General features: G+C 38.8%; 4 protein-coding genes across 5 annotated transcripts; all 4 read left to right on the top strand.

The window, feature by feature from the left end:
• Positions 1 to 590: 590 nt before the first annotated feature.
• LOC111589098 (extracellular calcium-sensing receptor-like) lies at positions 591 to 3,758 on the top strand. The gene is made up of 6 exons (XM_023299811.3): positions 591 to 814; positions 901 to 1,189; positions 1,278 to 2,033; positions 2,107 to 2,334; positions 2,419 to 2,542; positions 2,739 to 3,758. Exons 1-6 carry the CDS (start codon positions 591 to 593, stop codon positions 3,656 to 3,658), a joined length of 2,541 nt encoding a protein of 846 aa, XP_023155579.2. The 3' UTR covers positions 3,659 to 3,758.
• A 2,606-nt stretch (positions 3,759 to 6,364) lies between these two features.
• Positions 6,365 to 10,167, top strand: LOC111589094 (extracellular calcium-sensing receptor). Its single transcript, XM_023299808.3, has 6 exons — positions 6,365 to 6,618; positions 6,698 to 6,986; positions 7,139 to 7,945; positions 8,043 to 8,270; positions 9,012 to 9,135; positions 9,256 to 10,167. The coding sequence occupies exons 1-6, from the start codon at positions 6,395 to 6,397 to the stop codon at positions 10,164 to 10,166; spliced, it is 2,583 nt and encodes an 860-aa protein (XP_023155576.3). The 5' UTR covers positions 6,365 to 6,394; the 3' UTR covers position 10,167.
• A 2,108-nt stretch (positions 10,168 to 12,275) lies between these two features.
• Positions 12,276 to 15,957, top strand: LOC111589097 (extracellular calcium-sensing receptor). Of its 2 annotated transcripts, XM_023299810.3 has the most exons (6): positions 12,277 to 12,629; positions 12,775 to 13,060; positions 13,145 to 13,963; positions 14,053 to 14,283; positions 14,453 to 14,576; positions 14,709 to 15,957. In XM_023299810.3, exons 1-6 carry the CDS (start codon positions 12,424 to 12,426, stop codon positions 15,620 to 15,622), a joined length of 2,580 nt encoding a protein of 859 aa, XP_023155578.3. In that variant the 5' UTR covers positions 12,277 to 12,423; the 3' UTR covers positions 15,623 to 15,957. The 2 variants fall into 2 exon arrangements, with proteins under 2 accessions (XP_035799561.2, XP_023155578.3); XM_035943668.2 differs by having other exon boundaries at positions 12,276 to 12,629; positions 14,453 to 15,957.
• Positions 15,958 to 17,472: 1,515 nt separating this feature from the next.
• Positions 17,473 to 21,502, top strand: LOC129349383 (extracellular calcium-sensing receptor-like). The gene is made up of 5 exons (XM_055012533.1): positions 17,473 to 17,763; positions 17,928 to 18,722; positions 18,848 to 19,075; positions 19,227 to 19,350; positions 20,386 to 21,502. The coding sequence occupies exons 1-5, from the start codon at positions 17,500 to 17,502 to the stop codon at positions 21,291 to 21,293; spliced, it is 2,319 nt and encodes a 772-aa protein (XP_054868508.1). The 5' UTR covers positions 17,473 to 17,499; the 3' UTR covers positions 21,294 to 21,502.
• The last annotated feature ends 177 nt before the right edge of the window (positions 21,503 to 21,679 follow it).

Genomic DNA, 21,679 nt, shown 5'->3' with positions numbered 1-21,679 from the left:
TTAGACATAAATAGCTACTTTTCCTTTCAAATATTAGCTTGATATGTCATTCATTAAGTAAAAACAAACAAACATACATACCACACAGAGCAAAAGCTGGGATTACTAAAATGCTCACAATGAATGTGTACGTAAATTTAACAGTGTGGTAATCAAATGCAAAGCAAATTATGTATTTATAATATGTTCTTTTAGTTTAAAGTTCTAAATTTGTAAAAAGAAACAAAAAAATAAAAACAAGCCAAATAACAGACAAAAAAAACCAACAAACCTTCAAGTACCCAAAGTAAAGACAATACAGAATGGCACCTTTGTGTTATGTTATGATGCACTTATATTTCTTCCCATTTTATATACATATATTCACATGCTGTGTATGAATAACTTAGTCTGAAAAGTATCTGTCAACCAAACCTGCTAAGGCAAAATCATTGCATACAATAAAATGATAAAGCACAATCAAGGCTGTCCTATCTCCCTTTTCTCTGATTGGTTGGATACCTGTGAGCCCTGCCATCAGTGAAGATAATAAAATGTCCCATTTCAGTCTGCTTTGACCCCGATCCAGGTGGCTCTCCCATGAGCAGAAAATGCCACCTGTGATAACAGGCCTGATTTTCATTGGACTCCTGTTGACATCTGAAACAGTGGAGGACGAGGAGGCTCCCCTCTGTCACATTCTGAAGAGTCCAGAGTTTCCTCTGATGTCTAAAGAGGGAGATGTCACGATCGGAGGAGCCTTTTCCATCCACAGCAAAATCACACAACCTCCACTTCTCTTTACAGAGAAACCAACACGACTCAGATGTTCCAGGTTATTTCAAGCTCTACAGGAAAAATGCTTTCTCATGGGTTTTATAACAGCAAATACAAGTTTATGTTTTGTTCTTCTTGTCTCAGCGTCAACCTCCGGGAGTTTCGATTTGCCCAGACCATGATATTTGCTATTGAGGAAATCAACAGAAATACATTTCTTCTTCCAAATATTTCTGTTGGATATCGTATTTATGACAACTGTGGCTCAACATTATCCTCAATGCGTGCAGTGATGGCCCTGATGAATGGTGATGAGTGGACTTTAGAAAGGAAATGCTCTGGACAATCAGCTGTTCATGCTATTATTGGAGAGTCTGAATCCTCTTCAACTATTGTGCTGTCAAGGACTACAGGACCTTTTAAAATGCCAGTGGTAAGAGGGATGCTGGTGGGTAACTATATTATGTGAAGACTCTCTTTATTCTGTCTCTCTCTTGAATCTCTCTGTTGTGCATCCTCAGATAAGTCACTCAGCTACCTGTGAGTGTTTGAGTAGCAGGAAAGAGTATCCCTCTTTCTTCCGTACCATTGCTAGCGACCTCCACCAAAGCCGAGCCCTCGCCCAGCTGGTCAAGCACTTTGGCTGGACTTGGGTTGGAGCAGTCAACAGTGACAGTGACTACGGCAACAACGGCATGGCTATCTTCCTGGCTGCAGCCCAGGAAGAAGGAGTGTGTGTGGAGTATACAGAGAAATTTCACCGTTCAGAACCAGAAAAACTTCTAAAAGTGGTAGAAGTGATCCGGAAGAGCACCGCCAGGGTCATCGTCGGCTTCCTGGCCCACGTAGAGATGAACGACCTGCTGGAGCAGCTGAGACTGAACAACATCACAGGCCGACAGTTCATCGGTGTGGAGGCCTGGATCACTGCTGACAGCCTTGTGACTCCCACCAGCTTCAGTGTACTGGGAGGGTCACTGGGCTTTGCAGTGCAAAAGGCAAATATCAGTGGCCTGCAGGATTTTTTAGTGAAAGACTTCTGGGAGACAGAATTTAAGTGTGAGGAGATAAACAGGGACAGTGTGACAAAAACAGCATCTTGCAAAGAAAACCAAGATTTAATGGAGCTGAGATATAATGATGATGATGTGGCTGAACTGAGATACTCCAGTAACATCTACAAAGCAATATATGCTGTTGCTTATTCTTTGCACAGCATCTTAAAGTGCTCACACACTCAGGGGTGTGACAAGACAGTGAAGGTCACACCGTGGCAGGTAAAATAAACCGATAAGTGTTTAATTCTTCGTTTTGTAAAGAAATATTCTGATATGCTGTATTTTTTTTTAGGTTGTAGAGTCTCTAAAACAGGTGAATTTTACTGTTAAGAATGGGGACAAGGTGTGGTTTGACAGCACTGGAGCAGCTGTGGCCAGGTACGAGGTGGTGAACTGGCAGCGTGGATCAGATGGATCCATTCAGTTTAAACCAGTTGGCTACTATGACGCCTCCTTGCCTTCTGGACAGAGGTTTGTTCTCAACACTGAAGCTATAATGTGGCCTGGAGGAAGCAAAGAGGTAAATGATTTATCACATAGCCTGATAAGTTTGATCATTGGTAATTAATTTACAAAAAATCTTTATTTTTCATATGATTTACAGCTGCCTGTATCAGTGTGCAGTGCCAGCTGTCGTGCAGGAACTCACAAAGTCCTTCAAAAAGCAAAGCCAGTCTGCTGCTATGACTGTATACCATGTGCAGATGGGAAAATCAGCAACACCACAGGTACTCCAGATGGGAATTATGGCGATTTGCATACAATGTTTACCTGCTACAGTCTGTGTATCATGTTAAGGTCTGCAGTGGTACAGTCTCTGATTTCTATTTTTAGGATGTAACTATACTACAATATTAATAACTATTACATGTTAAGTAAATGTAACAGAATATGATATAATAATAGTAAATATTTTTATTACAGATTCTATTGACTGCAAAAAGTGTCCTGAAGAGTATTGGTCCAATCAAAACAGAGATGCATGTGTACTGAAAAAAGTTGAGTTTCTCTCCTTCACTGAAGTTATGGGTAAAATACTTGTGTTTTTCACGTTGCTCGGAGTGCTCCTCACTTTAATAGTGGCCGCTCTGTTCTTAATCCACAAGGAAACTCCACTGGTGAAGGCCAACAACTCTGAGCTGAGCTTCCTGCTGCTCTTCTCTTTAACTCTGTGCTTCCTGTGCTCTCTGACCTTCATTGGTCGGCCCTCTGAGTGGTCCTGCATGCTGAGACACACAGCGTTTGGCATCACTTTTGTCCTCTGCATCTCTTGCATACTTGGCAAAACAATAGTGGTGTTGATGGCCTTTAAAGCGACACTTCCGGGTAGAAATGTGATGAAATGGTTCGGGCCTACTCAGCAGAGACTCAGTGTTCTGGCGTTCACTCTCTTACAGGTTATAATTTGCATACTGTGGCTGACAATCGATCCTCCTTTTCCCTTTAAAAATATGAATCACTATAAGGAGAAGATCATTCTTGAGTGTGCTCTGGGGTCACCTGTGGGATTCTGGGCTGTGTTAGGATACATTGGGGTTCTAGCTCTTCTATGTTTTATAATTGCTTTTCTGGCTAGAAAGTTACCTGATAACTTTAATGAAGCTAAATTCATCACCTTCAGCATGTTGATATTCTGTGCAGTGTGGATCACCTTTATCCCAGCGTATGTCAGCTCCCCTGGAAAGTTCACTGTAGCTGTGGAGATATTTGCTATTCTGGCCTCCAGTTATGGTCTACTTTTCTGCATTTTTCTTCCAAAATGTTTCATAATTTTGTTTAGGCCAGAGACAAATACTAAGAAACATATAATGGGAAAGACATCAAATAGTAATGTACATTATTAACAGTTTAATGATTATTCATTTTTCTGTACTTGTATAAAAATGCTTTATTATGGTACTCAAATGAGTCCTGAATACAAAGCAGTAAATACACGCTGAATTAATCTAGATATGATTTTCATATTGAACACAGTTTATGTTGTACTTTTTTTTCTCCATCATTTTTCATTTACATATGATTGTTACTAAAATTTACTTTTTTTCTATTCTGTAAAAAGTTACAAGAAATCCACAAAGTAACAAGTTAAACTTTTTTGATTTTGATAATTTCATGATAGTCCATAAAAATAATAGCAATGACAGTTTGAAAAGTGACTATAATAACTGTCTTTTACACTAATTTTAGTCTGTAATTGAACTAGGCATGCACTTTATTAATCTTTGTCATTTTATATAAATAAATATATAAATTATGCAATATACTGTTATTTGTTTCATTATTTTAGTGCCTGCACTGTAGATGTACTACCAGTTACAATAATTCACATTTCAGTCATGACTGATTCTGTTGGTCACTGTGCAGACTGAGAGGAAAAACAACATACAAAATCTAAATTTTAAAATTCAAAATATATCACTAATCATATTTTCTGTTCCGTTATTGCATCATAGGTGAGAAATGCTGCAATGATCAGTACATACCATTAAAAACAATAAATACATAAATAAATAACTGCATGACAGTCTGCTGGGACAAAGATGAAGTTTGTTTAAAGGGGAAAACAGTAACAGACATTATTAGTTTAACTCAGAACCAAGTTGTCCTGAACTTAGGAGTTTACACTGTATTTTAGTCAGCATCAGGTGTATTACATTATTGTTAGATAAACTCTGTCATGCTTTGAGATGCAAGAATGCATATTTTAGTATGCCCATATTTAGCACATGCTTATAAAACTGCACATAAAACTACATGAGATGTTCAACGCTTGGGAAATCTTTTTATAGCCTAACCCTGCTTTAAATTTCTCCACAACTTTATCCCTGACCTGTCTGGTGTGTTCCTTGGACTTCATGATGCTGTTAATATTCTTTTAACAAACCACTGAGGCCGTCACAGAACAGCTGTATTTGTACTGAGATTAAATTACACACAGGTGGACTCTATTTAGTCATTAGGTCAACATTCGATCATTCAGCAATCATCAGGCAACTTCTGAAGGCAATTGGATGCACTCAGAGAAAAGGGGGCTGAATACCTTTGCACACCACACTTTTCAGTTTTTAATTTGTAAAAAAAAATTAAAACCATGTATAATTTTCTTTCTACTTCACAATTGCATGCCACTTTGTGTTGGTCTTTCACATAAAATTCCAATAAAATATAATCATGTTTGTGGTCATAACGTGACAAAATGTGGAAAAGTTCAAGGGGTATGAATACTTCTGCAAGCCACTGTATATCACATATGTGGATAGATAGCAATTTTATAGATTTACAGTAAAGTGACAATAATTGCATTTTTGCACAGAAATACTGAAGGGAGATGGATGGATGGATGGATGGATGGATGGATGGATGGATGGATGGATGATAGATAGATAGATAGATAGATAGATAGATAGATAGATAGATAGATAGATAGATAGATAGATAGATAGATAGATAGATAGATAGATAGATAGATAGATAGATCCTTTCTAGAAAATTATGTTGTTACAGCAGCTACAGAAGAACAAGGATGAGGTAATAAAAGTATTTAATGTGCAAAATTTACAGATGTGCAAAATATACAGTGTGTAAAAATATACAAATTATATAATGGAAAAAATATGCAGTGAAAAATGACTTACATATCTAAAATCTCAATATAACATAAGCTATAAAATATATATAAACATATAGGACAGGCTCAGAATGTGACATATGTATATGAATAAACACTTGTATCTGTGCATGTGAGTATTTGATGCTTCTTCAAACCTCACACTAGGTGTATAATCACACCAGGGTTAAGGTTAAGGAAAGATTGTTGATATGGCTGCTAGTACACTAAATGCTATTTGCAAAGCTGAATGTTAGCGATATATATTTTGCAGAATTAGATATGAGTCTTATGAATCCTGGGCTCCTATTTTGTATTTTTTTTGTATTTTTTTTCTGTATAGAACTTTTTGTATGACTTTATTATGTTATATTTCATTATAACACACTAATGTTTATAACAGCATCCCCAACACCCACACACACCCACACACACACCTGCACGCACGCGCCTTAATACTGAATAAAACAAGTACAAGTTATTTGCATAGATCATCCTTGTCTTTATGCTTTAATTTCCACTATCAGTTGTTTTTGTATTGCGTTTTGGCATCTGGTTTAGAAACCCCAAACCACCATGGAAAGTTTTTACATAGCTACTATAATTATGTAATAATTAAAAAAAACAAAAAACAAACAAACAACCAAAGTTTGTAATGAATTTGACATTGTTGTAGATACAATACAACATATTTGCTGCAAGGAAAAAAAAACATCCTGCCTTTACTTTGAGACTTCTTGACACACAGTTTACAATTATGATGATGGAACCGTCCTATCAAAATATCATTTCATCTCAAATGAAGCAAAGCAGCCTGACATCATCACCACGCTGTGATTTGATTAGACGATCTCAATCATCATCATCTGTAGAAGCATAAAGCTCTGCCCATTAATGCAGGCACATGTTTGGAATGGCGATAGAGTAAGTCAACACAGGGCTGTGTGTGCATGTGTGTGTCTCTTTGTAAAAGATGTGTTGCTGCATCAGGGAAATGTTACTGTTTGTGGCCGTTCTGGGAGCCTTCAGAGCACAGCAGGAAGACTCTCCTCTCTGTGAGATGCTGGGGAGGCCGGAGTTTCCTCTGCTGTCTAAGAAAGGAGATATTACTATCGGAGGAGCTTTTTCCATCCACAGCCAAATCTCAAAGCCTTCGCTCTCCTTCACAGACAATCCAGAACCTCTGACATGCTCCAGGTATTGTTTGTTGGTTTCCTTTGCTTGATATATTGACTCGAGAAATGTTGCATAAAGCCTGATTTCTTACTCTTTTCAGGATAAATTTCAGAGAATTTCGTTTTGCGCAAACAATGATTTTTGCCATTGAGGAGATCAACAATAGCAGCTCCCTGCTGCCTAATATCTCTCTGGGTTATAAGATATTTGACAGCTGTGGTTCAACGCTGCCTTCCACACGTGCAATAATGGGTCTAATAAATGGGCAGGAAAGGATTCTGGGCAAAAACTGCTCTGGTCTCTCATCTGTTCATGCTGTTATCGGAGCCTCTGAGTCCTCCTCAACCATTGGGATGTTACAGATTTCAGGGATTTTCCAGATACCAGTGGTAAAAATGTACAATATTTACTAAAGTAACAGTCTACAAACAATGAATTCTGGTTATATTATAGTAAACCTCAGTTAAAGTTAAATTGCCAGTGTCTGCCCACTTGCATGTATTAAATGTATTTTCATTTCTCTCCTTCTGTTTTGTACTAGATCAGCCACTTTGCCACATGTGCTTGTCTGAGTAACAGAAAGCAGTACCCATCCTTCTTCAGAACCATCCCCAGTGACTACTACCAGAGCAGGGCGCTGGCAAAACTGGTAAAACACTTTGGATGGACCTGGGTTGGGACAATCAGAAGCGACAATGACTACGGTAATAATGGAATGACAACATTTATCACAGCTGCACGTCAAGAGGGGATTTGTGTTGAGTATTCAGAGGCCATTTCAAGGACTGACTCTGGTGAGCAGGTTGCAAGGGTGGTCAGAGTGATCCGTAGTGGCAGTGCAAGGGTTTTAGTCGCCTTTCTTGCACAAAGCGAGATGAACATTCTCCTTGAGGAAGCTCTGAAGCAGAACTTAACTGGGTTGCAGTGGGTGGGTAGTGAATCCTGGATTACAGCAGGTCATCTGGCTAATAAGAGGTACTCTGGCATGCTGATGGGGTCTCTGGGCTTCACTATTAGAAAGACAAAGATCACTGGCCTGCAGGAATTTCTTTTACAGGTTAACCCAAGTCAAGATGCACAGAATAACCTGCTGAGAGAGTTCTGGGAAGCAACCTTTGACTGCAGCTTTAAATCTGATCTGCATGGTCAGAGTCACTGCTCCGGCTCTGAAAGACTACAGGACATTCATAATCCGTTCACAGATGTGTCAGAGCTGAGAATATCAAATAATGTGTATAAAGCTGTGTATGCTGCAGCTCATGCTATGCATAGCAAGTTAAAATGTGGACAAACTGGCGAAGCTGTGAATCAGTCATGTGTCTGGAAAGATCATTTAGAGCCAAAACAGGTAAGAAATCACTTTAATAAATATATATATATATGTTTTAAATAATGTACATTTCCACATATGCAAAGTTATTCACTATACTGTTCTGCTTTGGTAGGTTGTGAGACACCTCCAAGATGTAAATTTTACACTTCAGTCAGGAGAAAGAGTGTATTTTGATGGAAACGGAGACCCTGCAGCCACTTACGAGCTGGTGAACTGGCAGAGAAACAGAGCAGGAGATAGTGTGTTTGTGGCTGTAGGCAGCTATGATGCTTCACTACCAAATGGAAAGCAGTTTACTATGAATGGAATAAACATAACATGGGCTGCTGAATCCCTTCAGGTATTAAACAACATATGTATAGAATATTCATATTTTAAAATTAGTTGTGGATGCAGAAAAAGCTGATGTCATATTCCTTACCTTTCGTTGCACTTGTTGCAATGACAATAAAGTGAATCTGAATCTGAATCTGAACCTGAATGAATTTAAAACAACAGTACTCACATGCAAACAAATTTAGACAACTCTTTTAGTTGTACAAGCACATTATTTGATGTAAATTTTCTTCATAATTAAAAAATGGATAATTAAGAATGGACTATGGAGTCATATGGATAAATAAATAAATAAATATATATATATATATATATATATATATATATGTATATATATATATATATATATATATATATATATATATATATATATATATATATATATATATATATATATATATATATATATATATATATATATACACATATATATATATATATATATATATATATATATATATATATATATATATATATATATATATATATATATATAAAAATAAAAAAAATTCTTTCACTTGTTAATTAGAGTTTTTAATCGGAACAGTGTTAACAAAACTATTCAGTGACATACCAAGTATTCACTTCTGCAGTTTCTGAAGGTCTAAAGCTTAAGCTTAAGGTTGACAAAAGTGTAAGTTTACAGTTTATTTTAATTTTACTAATGATAATTGAATGAAACTGTTTAAGTGTTTGGGTTGCAGGAACAACAAATTGTGGCTGCTAAGTTGTGCTGTTGTTACAGAGGCCACCGTCTGTCTGCAGTGAAAGCTGTCTGCCAGGTTTCCGGCAGGCTGTGATTAAAGGTAAACCCATCTGCTGTTTCTCCTGCGTCGCCTGTGCTGCTGGAGAGATCAGCAACTCCAGCAGTAAGTAAAAACTTTCCTATTACTTCCTGGACGAAAAAGTCTGAATCTATAATCCAAGCTTGCTTTAATATGAGATCTATCAAAAAACTTGCAGCCTACAGTTTCACGTTTTCTGCTCAGATTCTGCAGAGTGTTCACGGTGTCCACTGGAGTACTGGTCAAACAAAGATCACAGCCGGTGTGTTCCAAAGGTGATCGAGTTCTTATCTTACGGAGAAACCATGGGGGTCCTCCTCACTGCTTTCTCGTTGTTCGGAGCCAGTTTAACATTAGTGATGTCATGTCTCTTCTGTCGGTTTCGTCACACACCTCTCGTCAAAGCCAGTAACTCTGAGCTGAGCTTCCTGCTGCTGTTCTCTTTAACTCTGTGCTTCCTGTGTTCTCTGACCTTCATCGGTCGACCCTCTGAGTGGTCCTGCATGCTGAGACACACAGCTTTCGGCATCACCTTCGCCTTGTGCATGTCATGTGTCTTGGCCAAAACCATAGCAGTGGTGATGGCCTTCAAGGCTAAAAGGCCAACAAATACCATCCCTCAGTGTTCTGCTCCAGTTCAGAGAACAAGTGTTCTTGGCTGTACTTTACTTCAGGTGTTTGTTTGTGTGCTGTGGCTGACTCTTGCTCCGCCATTTCCCTACAAAAATACAGCTTATGCTACAGAAAGGATTGTTCTAGAGTGTGATTTAGGGTCACCTATAGGATTCTGGGCTGTGTTGGGTTATATAGGACTTCTGGCTTTGCTTTGCTTAATTCTTGCTTTTCTGGCTCGAAAGCTGCCTGATAATTTCAATGAAGCCAAATTCATCACCTTCAGCATGCTGATATTCACTGCAGTCTGGGTGACTTTTATCCCAGCGTATGTCAGCTCTCCTGGGAAGTTCACTGTAGCTGTGGAGATATTTGCTATTCTGGCCTCAAGCTTTGGTTTGTTTTTCTGTATATTCGCTCCAAAATGTTATATTTTGCTACTGAAACCAGAGAGAAATACAAAAAGACATATGATGGGGAGAAAGCAGCCAAAAACACAATAAATGACTACATAGGCTAGCAGCACACAAATGTCTGAACTGAAATACAGTTGTATGATTTTTTAAACACTAAGAATATAGATTAAATTAGACCTTGGAGGCCATAAGCAGAGAAAGCTGTGGAAAAATTGTAAAGAGCAGTAAGTGAAAGCAGCAGATTGTTCCCTCTCAGCAGCAATTTCCTTTATTAAACAGATTTTTGGAAAGTATCATGTGTCTTTTGTAAAAATGCTATTGTATCTTAGAGCCCATATCATTGGACATATATTAGATGAACAAAAAACACTACAGAACACATAAATGAATTGAATTGGTGTTTATCTCTGAGTACAAGGTCACTTAGTATGATGCATGCAAGGTCCTTTTAGTTCTTTTTATAAACATTTACTCTCTATACTCAGCAAGCAGCAAGAACCACAGCTTAAAACTGAGATAAACGCAGAAGCACCTTAATGTGTTAACGTGTTAATGCTTTGATTATACTCAGAGAGCTATGAGCACCCATAGACTTATAATTGTTGCTATTATACTACCTTTCTAGTCCACTGCATTTGATACATGTCGTATTTAAGTATTCAGCCCAAACACACTGGTTCTCTAATGGCCTCAGGAGTGATCGATTTAGTTGTGATAAAATTACTGTTTTGTTTTGTTGTCGTCTGTAGTGCGAGTAGAAAATACATTGTTCACAGAGAGTTTTGGCTGATTGATAGCTTATTTTATTCAGGTGATCAGGTTAAAAGCTTTGAAACCTCTATACTGGCTTAATGTAGCTTATGTAAATAAAACACCTCCCATTACCCTTAAATCCTCACTGAATCCACAAAGAAAGGTTCACAAAGAAACACAGAAGCTTTTTTTTTGTTACATTTACAAAGAACAAGAACTTGGCAGTTATGTACCCTGGCTAATCAGACTTGACCACTGACCTTTTGGACTTGCAATGTCATAATTTCATAATGTTATCCTATTAGAGATTTGCATGAGAATTTGGTCATAATTAGCATTTAAATGCTTGAGTTTTGGCCAAAAATCTGTTTTGCGAGATTACAGTAACCTTTGACCTTTGACTATCCAAGGTTTGTGCCAAATTTGAGGAAATTCAATCAGCATTCCAGAGATAACATGTTCACAGAAATACAGCAGTCTGAAAACACAATCCCACTGGACGGTGAGGCATTGTGTCTTCTGCTGCCCACTAAAAATCCTCTTGTCAGTGACGCATTTGCTAACTAGCCCACACTAAGGACAAATCCCACACATAGACAGCCCCATTTACCATCCGATTTATTGTTTATATACTTTTAAAATGATTGACAGCCAGTGACCATAAAAACAATATCATGCAATGCACAATGTTTCTGTGTAAGTTTTATGTTGTTTCAGAAAAGTTTTGTTTTATTCCTGACCAACAACCTTGCAACCATTTTGTATTATGAACCACAAACTCCAGTTCCTCACACATTAACTGGCACCTACTGACATAATAAGAACATAGCAGGATACCAGATGAACAACAAACTGGTAGTGAAGCTTATGCATTAGTCTTAAACCACAAAGCTATTTACACCAAACCTGCCTTTGTTGTGTGCCTCACAGGTACAATAAATAAAAAAAGTTTTTATCTGCCCCCTTCTGAGATTAAGCAAAATTAAACACTTGATCACATGTAATTGCTACATGAAGACAAAGCTCCTACTACTTGCTGTATGTGCAGTTTTTCCCTGAGCAGGTTTGCAGAGAATATTGAATACAATTAACCGTTTTAGTGCTCTGCTATCCTTGAAACTGAATTATGACTACTTTAATGTAATTGACTGTGCTGAATTACGTAGCTGAACAAGAAAAACAATAAAATCAGTAGATTTATTATACAGTACATTTATCAGACTGCTTTCTCTGTGATATATTTGGTGTAGAAATTGGTGTGAATGTGGAATATTAGATTTTGGCTTCTGTGTCTGGTCTGGTCCTGTGTCTAAAATATTTGTTTTTCTTCAATTATTTGGCTTCACATCAAAGTGCAAAACTGAAATAAAATTCACAACAATAACTCAGAAATCCCTAAAGACATGCCTGAGCTCCAAAATTATTATTGTCAGAAATTGGTTCTGGCAATATCATTGGACGGCACATAGACAATATTCACAAACGTCGCACCCAAGCCCCAGGGCTTTGAGATAGAAAACTCCTATAAAACGCTCAGAGTTGAGGGAGTTTATCTTTAGGCTTTGGGTAGCAAATAGTCAGGTGAGTAATTATGCTGCTGATAGCCGACCTGCTACTTCTTTCCCTTGTGGCTGTTAGAGGAGGGAAGCCTGTGTGTGAAACATATGGGACAAAAGAACTGTCTCAGTTTTCTAAGGAGGGAGATATCAACATTGGAGGCATTTTCTCCTTCCATCAGAACCCAGTCACTGTTAATCCAGCCCTCGAAGTCAATCCAGGAATAATGCAGTGTGAAGGGTAAGAGAGTGGAGATAACATGTAACCGTTATTGCTATATGTGCTGTTTATTCACATTTTAAGTGTCAATCTTGATGTATTCTTATGTCTGTTTCACATTTCTTACTACTTAAGTCGCACACATTGGTCCCTCTCCTTTGTTCAGACTGGACCCAGGGGAGCTTCAGTATGCATTCACTATGATGTTTGCCATAGAAGAGATCAACAACAGCTCAGAGCTGCTGCCAGGAGTGATGCTGGGTTATCGGATCTTTGACTCCTGCCCCAGCATCCCTCTTTCCATCAGGGCATCACTAAACCTGATGAACAGGTACGAGAGCGAGGCGGGCAACTGTACCAAACTCTCCAATGTGCATGCTGTCATCGGGGAAACCACATCCACTTCTACCATAGGTATTGCGCGGACCATGGGACCCTTTCATATACCTGTGGTGAGTGTTGGGGCTAAGGGAACTGTCAAGGGAAACTGAGTGTTGAATGAGAAATGCTTCACGTGTGTTATTTCTGTCTTTCAGATCAGTCATTCAGCCACTTGTGCATGTCTTAGCAACAGAAGAGACTATCTCTCTTTCTTCAGGACCATACCCAGTGACATTTACCAGAGCAAAGCCTTAGCAAAGCTTGTGAAACACTTTGGCTGGACCTGGGTGGGAGCCATCCGAACTAACAGTGACTATGGCAATGGTGGCATGGCAACTTTCCTAGAAGCAGCAGAAAGGGAAGGTGTGTGTGTTGAGTACTCGCTGGCCATTTACCGAACTGATCCCAGAAAGTGGTTCTTAGAGGTGGTGGGTATTATAAAAAAATCCACTTCTAAGGTAATAGTGGCATTTGCTGATGGAACAGACCTTGACATACTTATTAAAGAGCTTCACGCTCAGAATGTGACAGGGCTGCAGTGGGTTGGAAGTGAAGGCTGGATCACATATCGTTATATTGCCTCCCCAGTGAACTATGCTGTGGTCCAGGGGGCTGTGGGCTTTGCAGCGCTGAACGCTCACATCCCTGGACTGCAGGAGTTTCTCGCCAACAGCAGACCCTCCACCACGCCGGGGAATCAGGGACTTGTGGAGTTGTGGGAGACAGTGTTCAGTTGCCTCCTGACTCCCCGACCAGAGATTCATGCTCCTGTTCCAGCCTGCGATGGGAAGGAGTCTCTGTGGAACATAAAAACACGCTTCACAGATGTTTCGGATGCCAGCCTGCTGAATAATGTTTACAAGGCCACGTATGCTGTTGCTCACGCGCTGCACATGCTGTTTGACTGCAAAGATGGACAGGGGCCTTTTGAGAACAATACATGCGCTGATATTGAAAATGTCAAACCATGGCAGGTAAATATAAGAACAAAAAGGCTGAGAATTAATCCAAACTACTGTTAATCAGTATGTAGTCTTATCATAACGCCACTGTTTCCATGCAGGTGCTACATTATCTAACTCTGGTCAATTTTACGACTAAGATCGATGAAAATGTGTTCTTTGATGAGTTGGGTGACCCTGTTGCACGTTATGCTCTGGTAAACTGGCAGATGGACGAGACAGGTTATATACTATTTGAGACTATTGGTTATTATGATGCTTCGCGGCCTGAGGGGCAGCAGTTTGAGATGAAAGCAGACGTGAGTGCCATCTGGGCAGGAGAAAACCTTGAGGTGAGTTAATGCAGACATACTGTGCGATTTTAAATTCTAACTTGGATTTTGTTTTCTTTTTTACTATTGTGAACAAGGTTTTGACACTCTATATCACTAACAGTAGTAGTTCCTGACCATATTAACGTGATTTTTAGTCGTTGTTTTTAATATCGTCTCTGTAATGCAGGTGCCGAGGTCTGTGTGCAGTGAAAGCTGTTTGCCAGGAACCCGCCGGGCTTTTGTCAAGGGCAAACCTATCTGCTGTTTTGATTGCATCACCTGTGCTGACGGAGAGTTCAGCAATAGTACAAGTGAGACAGCAGGATTCATAGCTTTTGCATTAGTGCTCGCTGTGTTTCTGATGGGCAAAATCACCACCAGCACTTTATTAGTTTATCTGAAGATGTGTGTGCTGTTCAGACTAAAGGTATTTATGCTTTCAGATGCTGTGATTTGTGACAAATGCCCTCCAGAGTACAAGTCCAATGGAGAGAGGAATAACTGTGACATGAAAGCTATTGAGTTCCTCACCTTCAGGGAATTAATGGGTATACTGTTGGTCACCTTTTCGGTCTTTGGTGCGTGCCTGGCGATGACTATAGCACTAATATTTTTCCACTACAGACAGACTCCTATTGTCAGAGCCAACAACTCAGAGCTGAGCTTCCTGCTGCTGTTCTCTTTAACTCTGTGCTTCCTGTGCTCTCTGACCTTCATCGGTCGACCCTCTGAGTGGTCCTGCATGCTGAGACACACAGCGTTCGGCATCACCTTCGTCCTCTGCATCTCTTGTGTTCTGGGGAAAACAATAGTGGTGTTGATGGCCTTCAGGGCGACTCTTCCAGGCAGCAATGTGATGAAATGGTTCGGGCCTGCACAGCAGAGACTCAGTGTTCTGGGCTTTACTCTCATACAGGTTCTAATTTGTATACTGTGGCTGACAATAAATCCTCCTTTTCCCTTCAAAAACATGCAACATTACAAAGAGAAAATTATACTAGAGTGTGCCCTGGGATCACCTGTGGGCTTCTGGGCTGTGTTAGGATACATTGGGCTCTTGGCCATGTTGTGTTTTGTGCTTGCTTTTTTGGCTCGAAAGCTCCCTGATAATTTCAATGAAGCTAAGTTCATAACTTTCAGCATGTTGATATTCTGTGCAGTGTGGATCACCTTTATCCCAGCGTATGTCAGCTCTCCTGGGAAGTTCACTGTGGCTGTGGAGATATTTGCTATTCTAGCTTCAAGTTATGGGATGCTGTTTTGTATTTTTTTGCCCAAATGCTACATCATTTTATTAAAACCTGAGAACAACACAAAGAAACATCTGATGGGTAAAGGAACCCTGAGATCCCTGTGAGATATTTGTTCAAGACACAACAATAGAATTTGTATTGTCACCAATTTAGTCTAGATAAATATTTATAATTAATTCTAACTGTCACACTGTAACTACAATAAATTATTCACGAATTAAGCTGTTTAAAATATGAAATATTACATTGCTTACAGTACATCTACAATACAGATGTCTTGCAAATTTTTGTCATGAATTGTAAATGAAACCTAATAAGTGGCACCTCAGTTTTCTCAGGCCACAAGCTCATATGTTTTTTTTGATTTTATCATTAATTTAAACAAATCTATTTACATGTATACAATATGAATTAATAAAATTTAAATAAAAATCATATATTCAAATACTGTAGTGTTATTTTTTGCCTCAATTAAAATATACCACACAACTATCAAACTTGAACAGGCTATTAGATTTGTATGGCATTTAAATTTTGAAGGCTGTGAACTGGAAACGTTCTACTGGTAATTTCAGTTGGTTCTTTAGAATTCACTGATTTGTTCAAAAGGCCGCAATGAAAAATAAGAACTGTCCAATAAACGTTATGCATGAATGTCAGAGACCAACACTTCATTACTAACAGCAACAATGGCTTTACTATTTCAGACTCTGTGTAACTGGGACTGTTGCCATTCAAAATGCAATGACAGAATTCACATTCATGTCAGCGAATACGAATAAAATAATCATAAGCTGTTCTCATCTATATTTCATGTGAACTATGGATAGACTGGCGATGTGGCACAAACCAACTCAGCAGGTTCTTTCAAACCTAAAGCCCATTATAAAATCTAAACGTAAATTAAATTCAACTCTTTTTTTCTAAAGAGCCAGATGTAGAGTAGCTAATGTGAAGAAAAACTACAGTATTTTATTCCTAGGTCTCACTGCATTCCCATCCTGACTGATGTTGTGCATCGAGGTAGTTTCTGTGTGATACATAAGTTTACAATTAAAACTGCTATTTGAGATTTTATATTTTCATGACTTTCAGCTACAACAGTGTGTAATCGAATAGGGACACTCACTATGAGCTATCCCAGTCTCCAACTAAATGTCAAAGAACAAGTAAGATGGTGAACATTATGAAGCATTCAGGAGCAAAAAGTCAGATTTTCCACTCAGGAGCAAAATAGAGTTGAATTTTGTTCTTGCATTCATCAGGGATAAACAAACATGTCTCTAAATGAATGCTAATGATGTCCTGTGTCCAGTGAATTTGCAAATATGACACAGTTTGTTAACGAGGTCACAACTTCATTGCACAGTCCATTTAGAAAGATTAGATTAATACTGAACTAATTATTACATCATACATCATATATTTATTACATGTATAGCATGTAAAATATATATTTAATAAAAGCCTGTCACTAAGTCCTTCCTCTCACTCCACCTTGCTCTATAAATATACATTTTTCCTGCTCCAAAATGTATAAATACCAGTGCAAGTCTTCATTTACAGAAAGGTAGAAGTAATGCCACCCAGTGGTTTAGTTCTTTGTGACAGCATGACGTCCACACAGAGGTGGCCGGAGCAGGGTTGGGCACTTTTACAGCTGTTGCTGGTGGTGTTGTTGTCTCAAGCTGAGGAGCCAGTGTGCAGGCAGAGAGGGGATCCTGAGAGCCCTCAATTATTTAAGGACGGAGACATTATATTGGGGGGAACGTTTTCTTTTCACAGCAGGTGGAAGGACAGACAGGAGACCTACATGCACAAACCTCTGCCGCTGGAATGCACCAGGTAAAATACAAGATAAAATTCAGTTAATGCTTCATTTAATACTGTCTCTATTTTAAGAGGAAACTAATATAATTCAAATTGTTTCCAACTGTTTGAATCCAGTTTGAATTTCAGAGACTTCCAGTTTGCTCAGTCTATGCTTTTTGCCATTGAGGAGATAAACAACAGCACAGACCTGCTGCCTGGCGTCTCTCTTGGATATAAAATCTATGACACTTGTGGCTCCATTGCCAGAAGTGTACGAGTTGCTCTGGCTTTGACTAATGGGAATGAAATTGTGTCTGCACCCTCTGAGGAACCTTGTACCAAACCTGCACAAGTGCAGGCCATCATGGGAGAAACATCTTCCTCTCCTACCACAGCAATAGCTACTGTCATTGGACCCTTTCATATACCAATGGTGGGTAAATAGGTCAAAATGTAACTATATTTGTGAAAAATGATGATTATTCTATATTTCTGCAGCTCCTCTGAGCAAATGTGACTGTGTGAATGTTTTTGATTTTACATCTTCATCTTATAGCATTTATCTTTTTCATTTCAATTCTTTTTTTTCTCCTGTAGATCAGCCACTTTGCCACATGTGCTTGTCTGAGTGACAAAAGCAAATACCCATCCTTCCTCAGAACGATACCCAGCGACTACTACCAGAGCAGAGCTCTGGCCCAGTTGGTCAAGCACTTTGGTTGGACTTGGGTTGGAGCTATTAGAGCAAATAATGATTATGGCAATAATGGCATGGCTACATTCATAGAGATTGCACAGCAGCTGGATATCTGTCTGGAGTACTCTGTGTCATTTTTTAGAACAGATCCATCTGACAAGATACAAAAGATGATTGAAATTATCAAGGCTTCAACCTCGAGAGTGATTGTTGCGTTCCTGTCCCACATGGACATGGATGTGTTAATACATGAGCTGTCGCACCACAACCTGACAGGATACCAGTGGGTAGGCAGTGAATCCTGGATTTTTGATTCCCAAACAGCAGCAACAGATAAATATCACATCCTAGATGGAGCCATCGGCCTTTCCATCCCCAAAGCACATGTCAGCGGCCTGAAGGCCTTCATGATGAATGTGAAGCCGCTGAATTTGTCAAATAATAAAATGTTCACAGAGTTCTGGGAAACATTATTTAGCTGTAAATTCAATCAGTCAAAGTCCTCAGCAGAGATTCAGAGAGACTGTACTGGACAGGAAGACCTGACAGGAGTTCAGAACAGCTTCACTGATATGTCACTCATGCCGATCTTCAACAACGTCTATAAGGGAGTGTATGCAGTGGCTCATGCACTTCACAGCATGCTCAGCTGTAACAAAACATGCACCAAGGACTTACAGCTAGATCCAATCACGGTGAGCTCAATGGCAATTAAAATATTAACTTTGACACTGAGTAACATTGAAAAAGACATTGTAGTTGGTGCATTATGTCCTTGTGCTTTTTAAGTAATTACCTGAATGAATACACATCTTCTTAGATTTTGCAGCACATACAAAACATTCACTTCAAAACAAAAGACGGAGAGGAGGTCTACTTTAATGAGAATGGAGATCCTGCAGCAAAATATGAAATCATAAACTGGCAGCCAAGAGAAAAGGGAATTGTGGACTTTGTCAGTGTTGGTCTTTATGATGCATCATTATCTGCAGACAAACAGCTCAATCTGCAAAATACATCTTTAATTTGGGCACAGAACTCACAGCAGGTAAGCTGTCAAGTGATTACTGTATTAGATATTTACATTATATTAAAGTTGATTTGTTACTCTGTAATATTCACTTCTGATACATCAAAGTTTATAAGAGAGGCTTGTAAAAGCAACATACATTTTTCTCACATTGTTTTTGCTCATGCAGGTACCTGTGTCAGTTTGCAGTGAGAAATGTCCCCCAGGAACTCGAAAGGTTCTCCAGAAAGGAAAACCTGTCTGCTGCTATGACTGCATAAGATGTGCAGAGGGAGAAATCAGCAACATCACAGGTTTACTAATATTTATTGAAAGGATTTCAGCTGCAATGTAGCACAACACAGTTATCATGATCACGTCTCAACTGTAAGAAACTTTAAGAACATGGAAGAATGAGAGAGTGAAAATTATATAATTATTCACTTATATGTTTTTCTACAAATATGTCAAACAAAGCCTGAAGAATTGCCAAATGAAATTCTGCACACCAACTGAATTGCAAATTGAGATTAACCACACATGAGGAAATCATTTGATCTGAGATTTCTGTCTACGTTTGTTTGTGTTTGAAAACAAAAACCCAGACATAACATCATGGGGATTGATGCAGTTTGCTTTGTTTTCATTTCCAAATGTCTTGAAGCAGTACTCACTAAGCACACACCTTGCCTCATTAGGAAACCAGGAATACATGAAACCTAGAGTAATTCATTCTTTTCTTCCTATTTAAACACTCAACTCCCCAGGATTCTTCCAAATGTGTCTTTGAAACATTTGTGTTCAAGAAAAAAATACATGAGTGTATCAAACAGCTGTTGACATGTCTGATTATGTTACTGAACTTGTGGTTTTGATTTTGCAAAGGAAGTTGTACCTGGAGCGACTGGTGATGAGGAATTTATTCATTTATTAAATTTATGAATCAGACAATTTTGAAGCTGAAGCAGAATATGGAAAAGCTATTCTGGATGCCCTAAATGGTTAGAAAAAATGGTCAAAATATTGTAAATGCATTCCCAGAAGAGGTTTTGACTAACAGGAGAATCTGTCATAGCTGCTCCTGTGAAAGCAGTTTTCTAGGCCAACTTTCCAAGTAGAGGATCTACAAGATTTGAGCACTATCCGTGAAAATGAAAATGAAATGGAAGAAAAAGCAATAAATCTTTAGTTTGTTCACAGTCAGAGCCACAGGCTGAAAAAAAAGCCTGCTGTCTATCCTCTGGTAATTTTATAACATCAGTATTACATGGACAGAATAGATGCAAACACAGAAGTATGAGACAAATCCACTCAGCAAATCTAACATCTGCTTCAATATTCATTTTCAGATTCTGTCACCTGTACAAGATGTCCTCCTGAATTCTGGTCAAATAACAGAAGAGATGCCTGTATAAAGAAGGAGGCAGTGTTTCTGTCATTTGAAGAAATTATGGGAGCTCTGCTCACTATAGCGTCTTTATTTGGAACATGCATGACTGCACTTGTGGCATATATTTTCTTCAGAAACAGAAAAACTCCAATCGTCAGGGCAAACAACTCTGAGTTGAGCTTCCTGCTGCTGTTCTCTTTAACTCTGTGCTTCCTGTGCTCTCTGACCTTCATCGGTCGACCCTCTGAGTGGTCCTGCATGCTGAGACACACAGCGTTCGGCATCACCTTCGTCCTCTGCATCTCTTGTGTTTTGGGGAAAACGATGGTGGTTTTGATGGCCTTCAGGGCGACTCTTCCAGGCAGTAATGTGATGAAATGGTTCGGGCCTGCACAGCAGAGACTCAGTGTTCTGGGAGTCACTCTTATACAAATTATCATTTGTATCCTCTGGTTAATAATTTCTCCTCCTTTTCCATCAATGAATTTTAAGGAATTTAAGGACAAAATCATCTTAGAGTGTGCTCTGGGCTCAGCTGTTGGCTTCTGGGCCGTGCTGGGGTACATCGGACTTCTGGCTGTGTTATGTTTCATTTGTGCTTTTCTGGCTCGAAAGCTGCCTGATAATTTTAATGAGGCCAAATTCATCACCTTCAGCATGTTGATATTCTGTGCAGTGTGGATCACTTTTATCCCAGCGTATGTCAGCTCTCCTGGGAAGTTCAGTGTTGCTGTAGAGATATTTGCTATTCTGGCCTCCAGTTTTGGACTTTTAATTTGCATCTTTATCCCCAAATGCTACATCATCTTACTGAGACCAGAGAAGAATACAAAAAAGAATATGATGGGGAAGGGGGCAATAAAATGATTCTGAAAATGATACAATGATTGAAGTCATTTAATACTGTGATGATTTTGACATTTTCACTTGTTATCCCTCTGAAATCTAAGACTCATGAAAGGCATGATATGTATTTTAAAAACTGCCAACATTATAACATTTGTCAGAGCAAAAACCTGTAAAACAGAAAAAAGATAATAGAATTTTTAGCTCTGATGGGCCCAGAAGTACTAATTTGTGACATGCCTCTCAGTTGGAAAACTCAAGCAAACAAATCTTTAAATCATGGTAATTCATTTCTAAATGTATATTATTGCTTGATAACACTCATGCAAAACATCTTTAATAAAAACCTGTCACTAAGTCCTTCCTCTCACTCCACCTTGTTCTATGAATATACATTTTTCCTGCTC

Source organism: Amphiprion ocellaris, chromosome 7, assembly GCF_022539595.1.
Source record: "Amphiprion ocellaris isolate individual 3 ecotype Okinawa chromosome 7, ASM2253959v1, whole genome shotgun sequence".
NCBI classification, from domain to species: Eukaryota; Metazoa; Chordata; class Actinopteri; family Pomacentridae; genus Amphiprion; species Amphiprion ocellaris.
The sequence above is the reverse complement of the archived record's forward strand: the minus strand, read 5'-3'. Positions and strand labels throughout refer to the sequence as shown.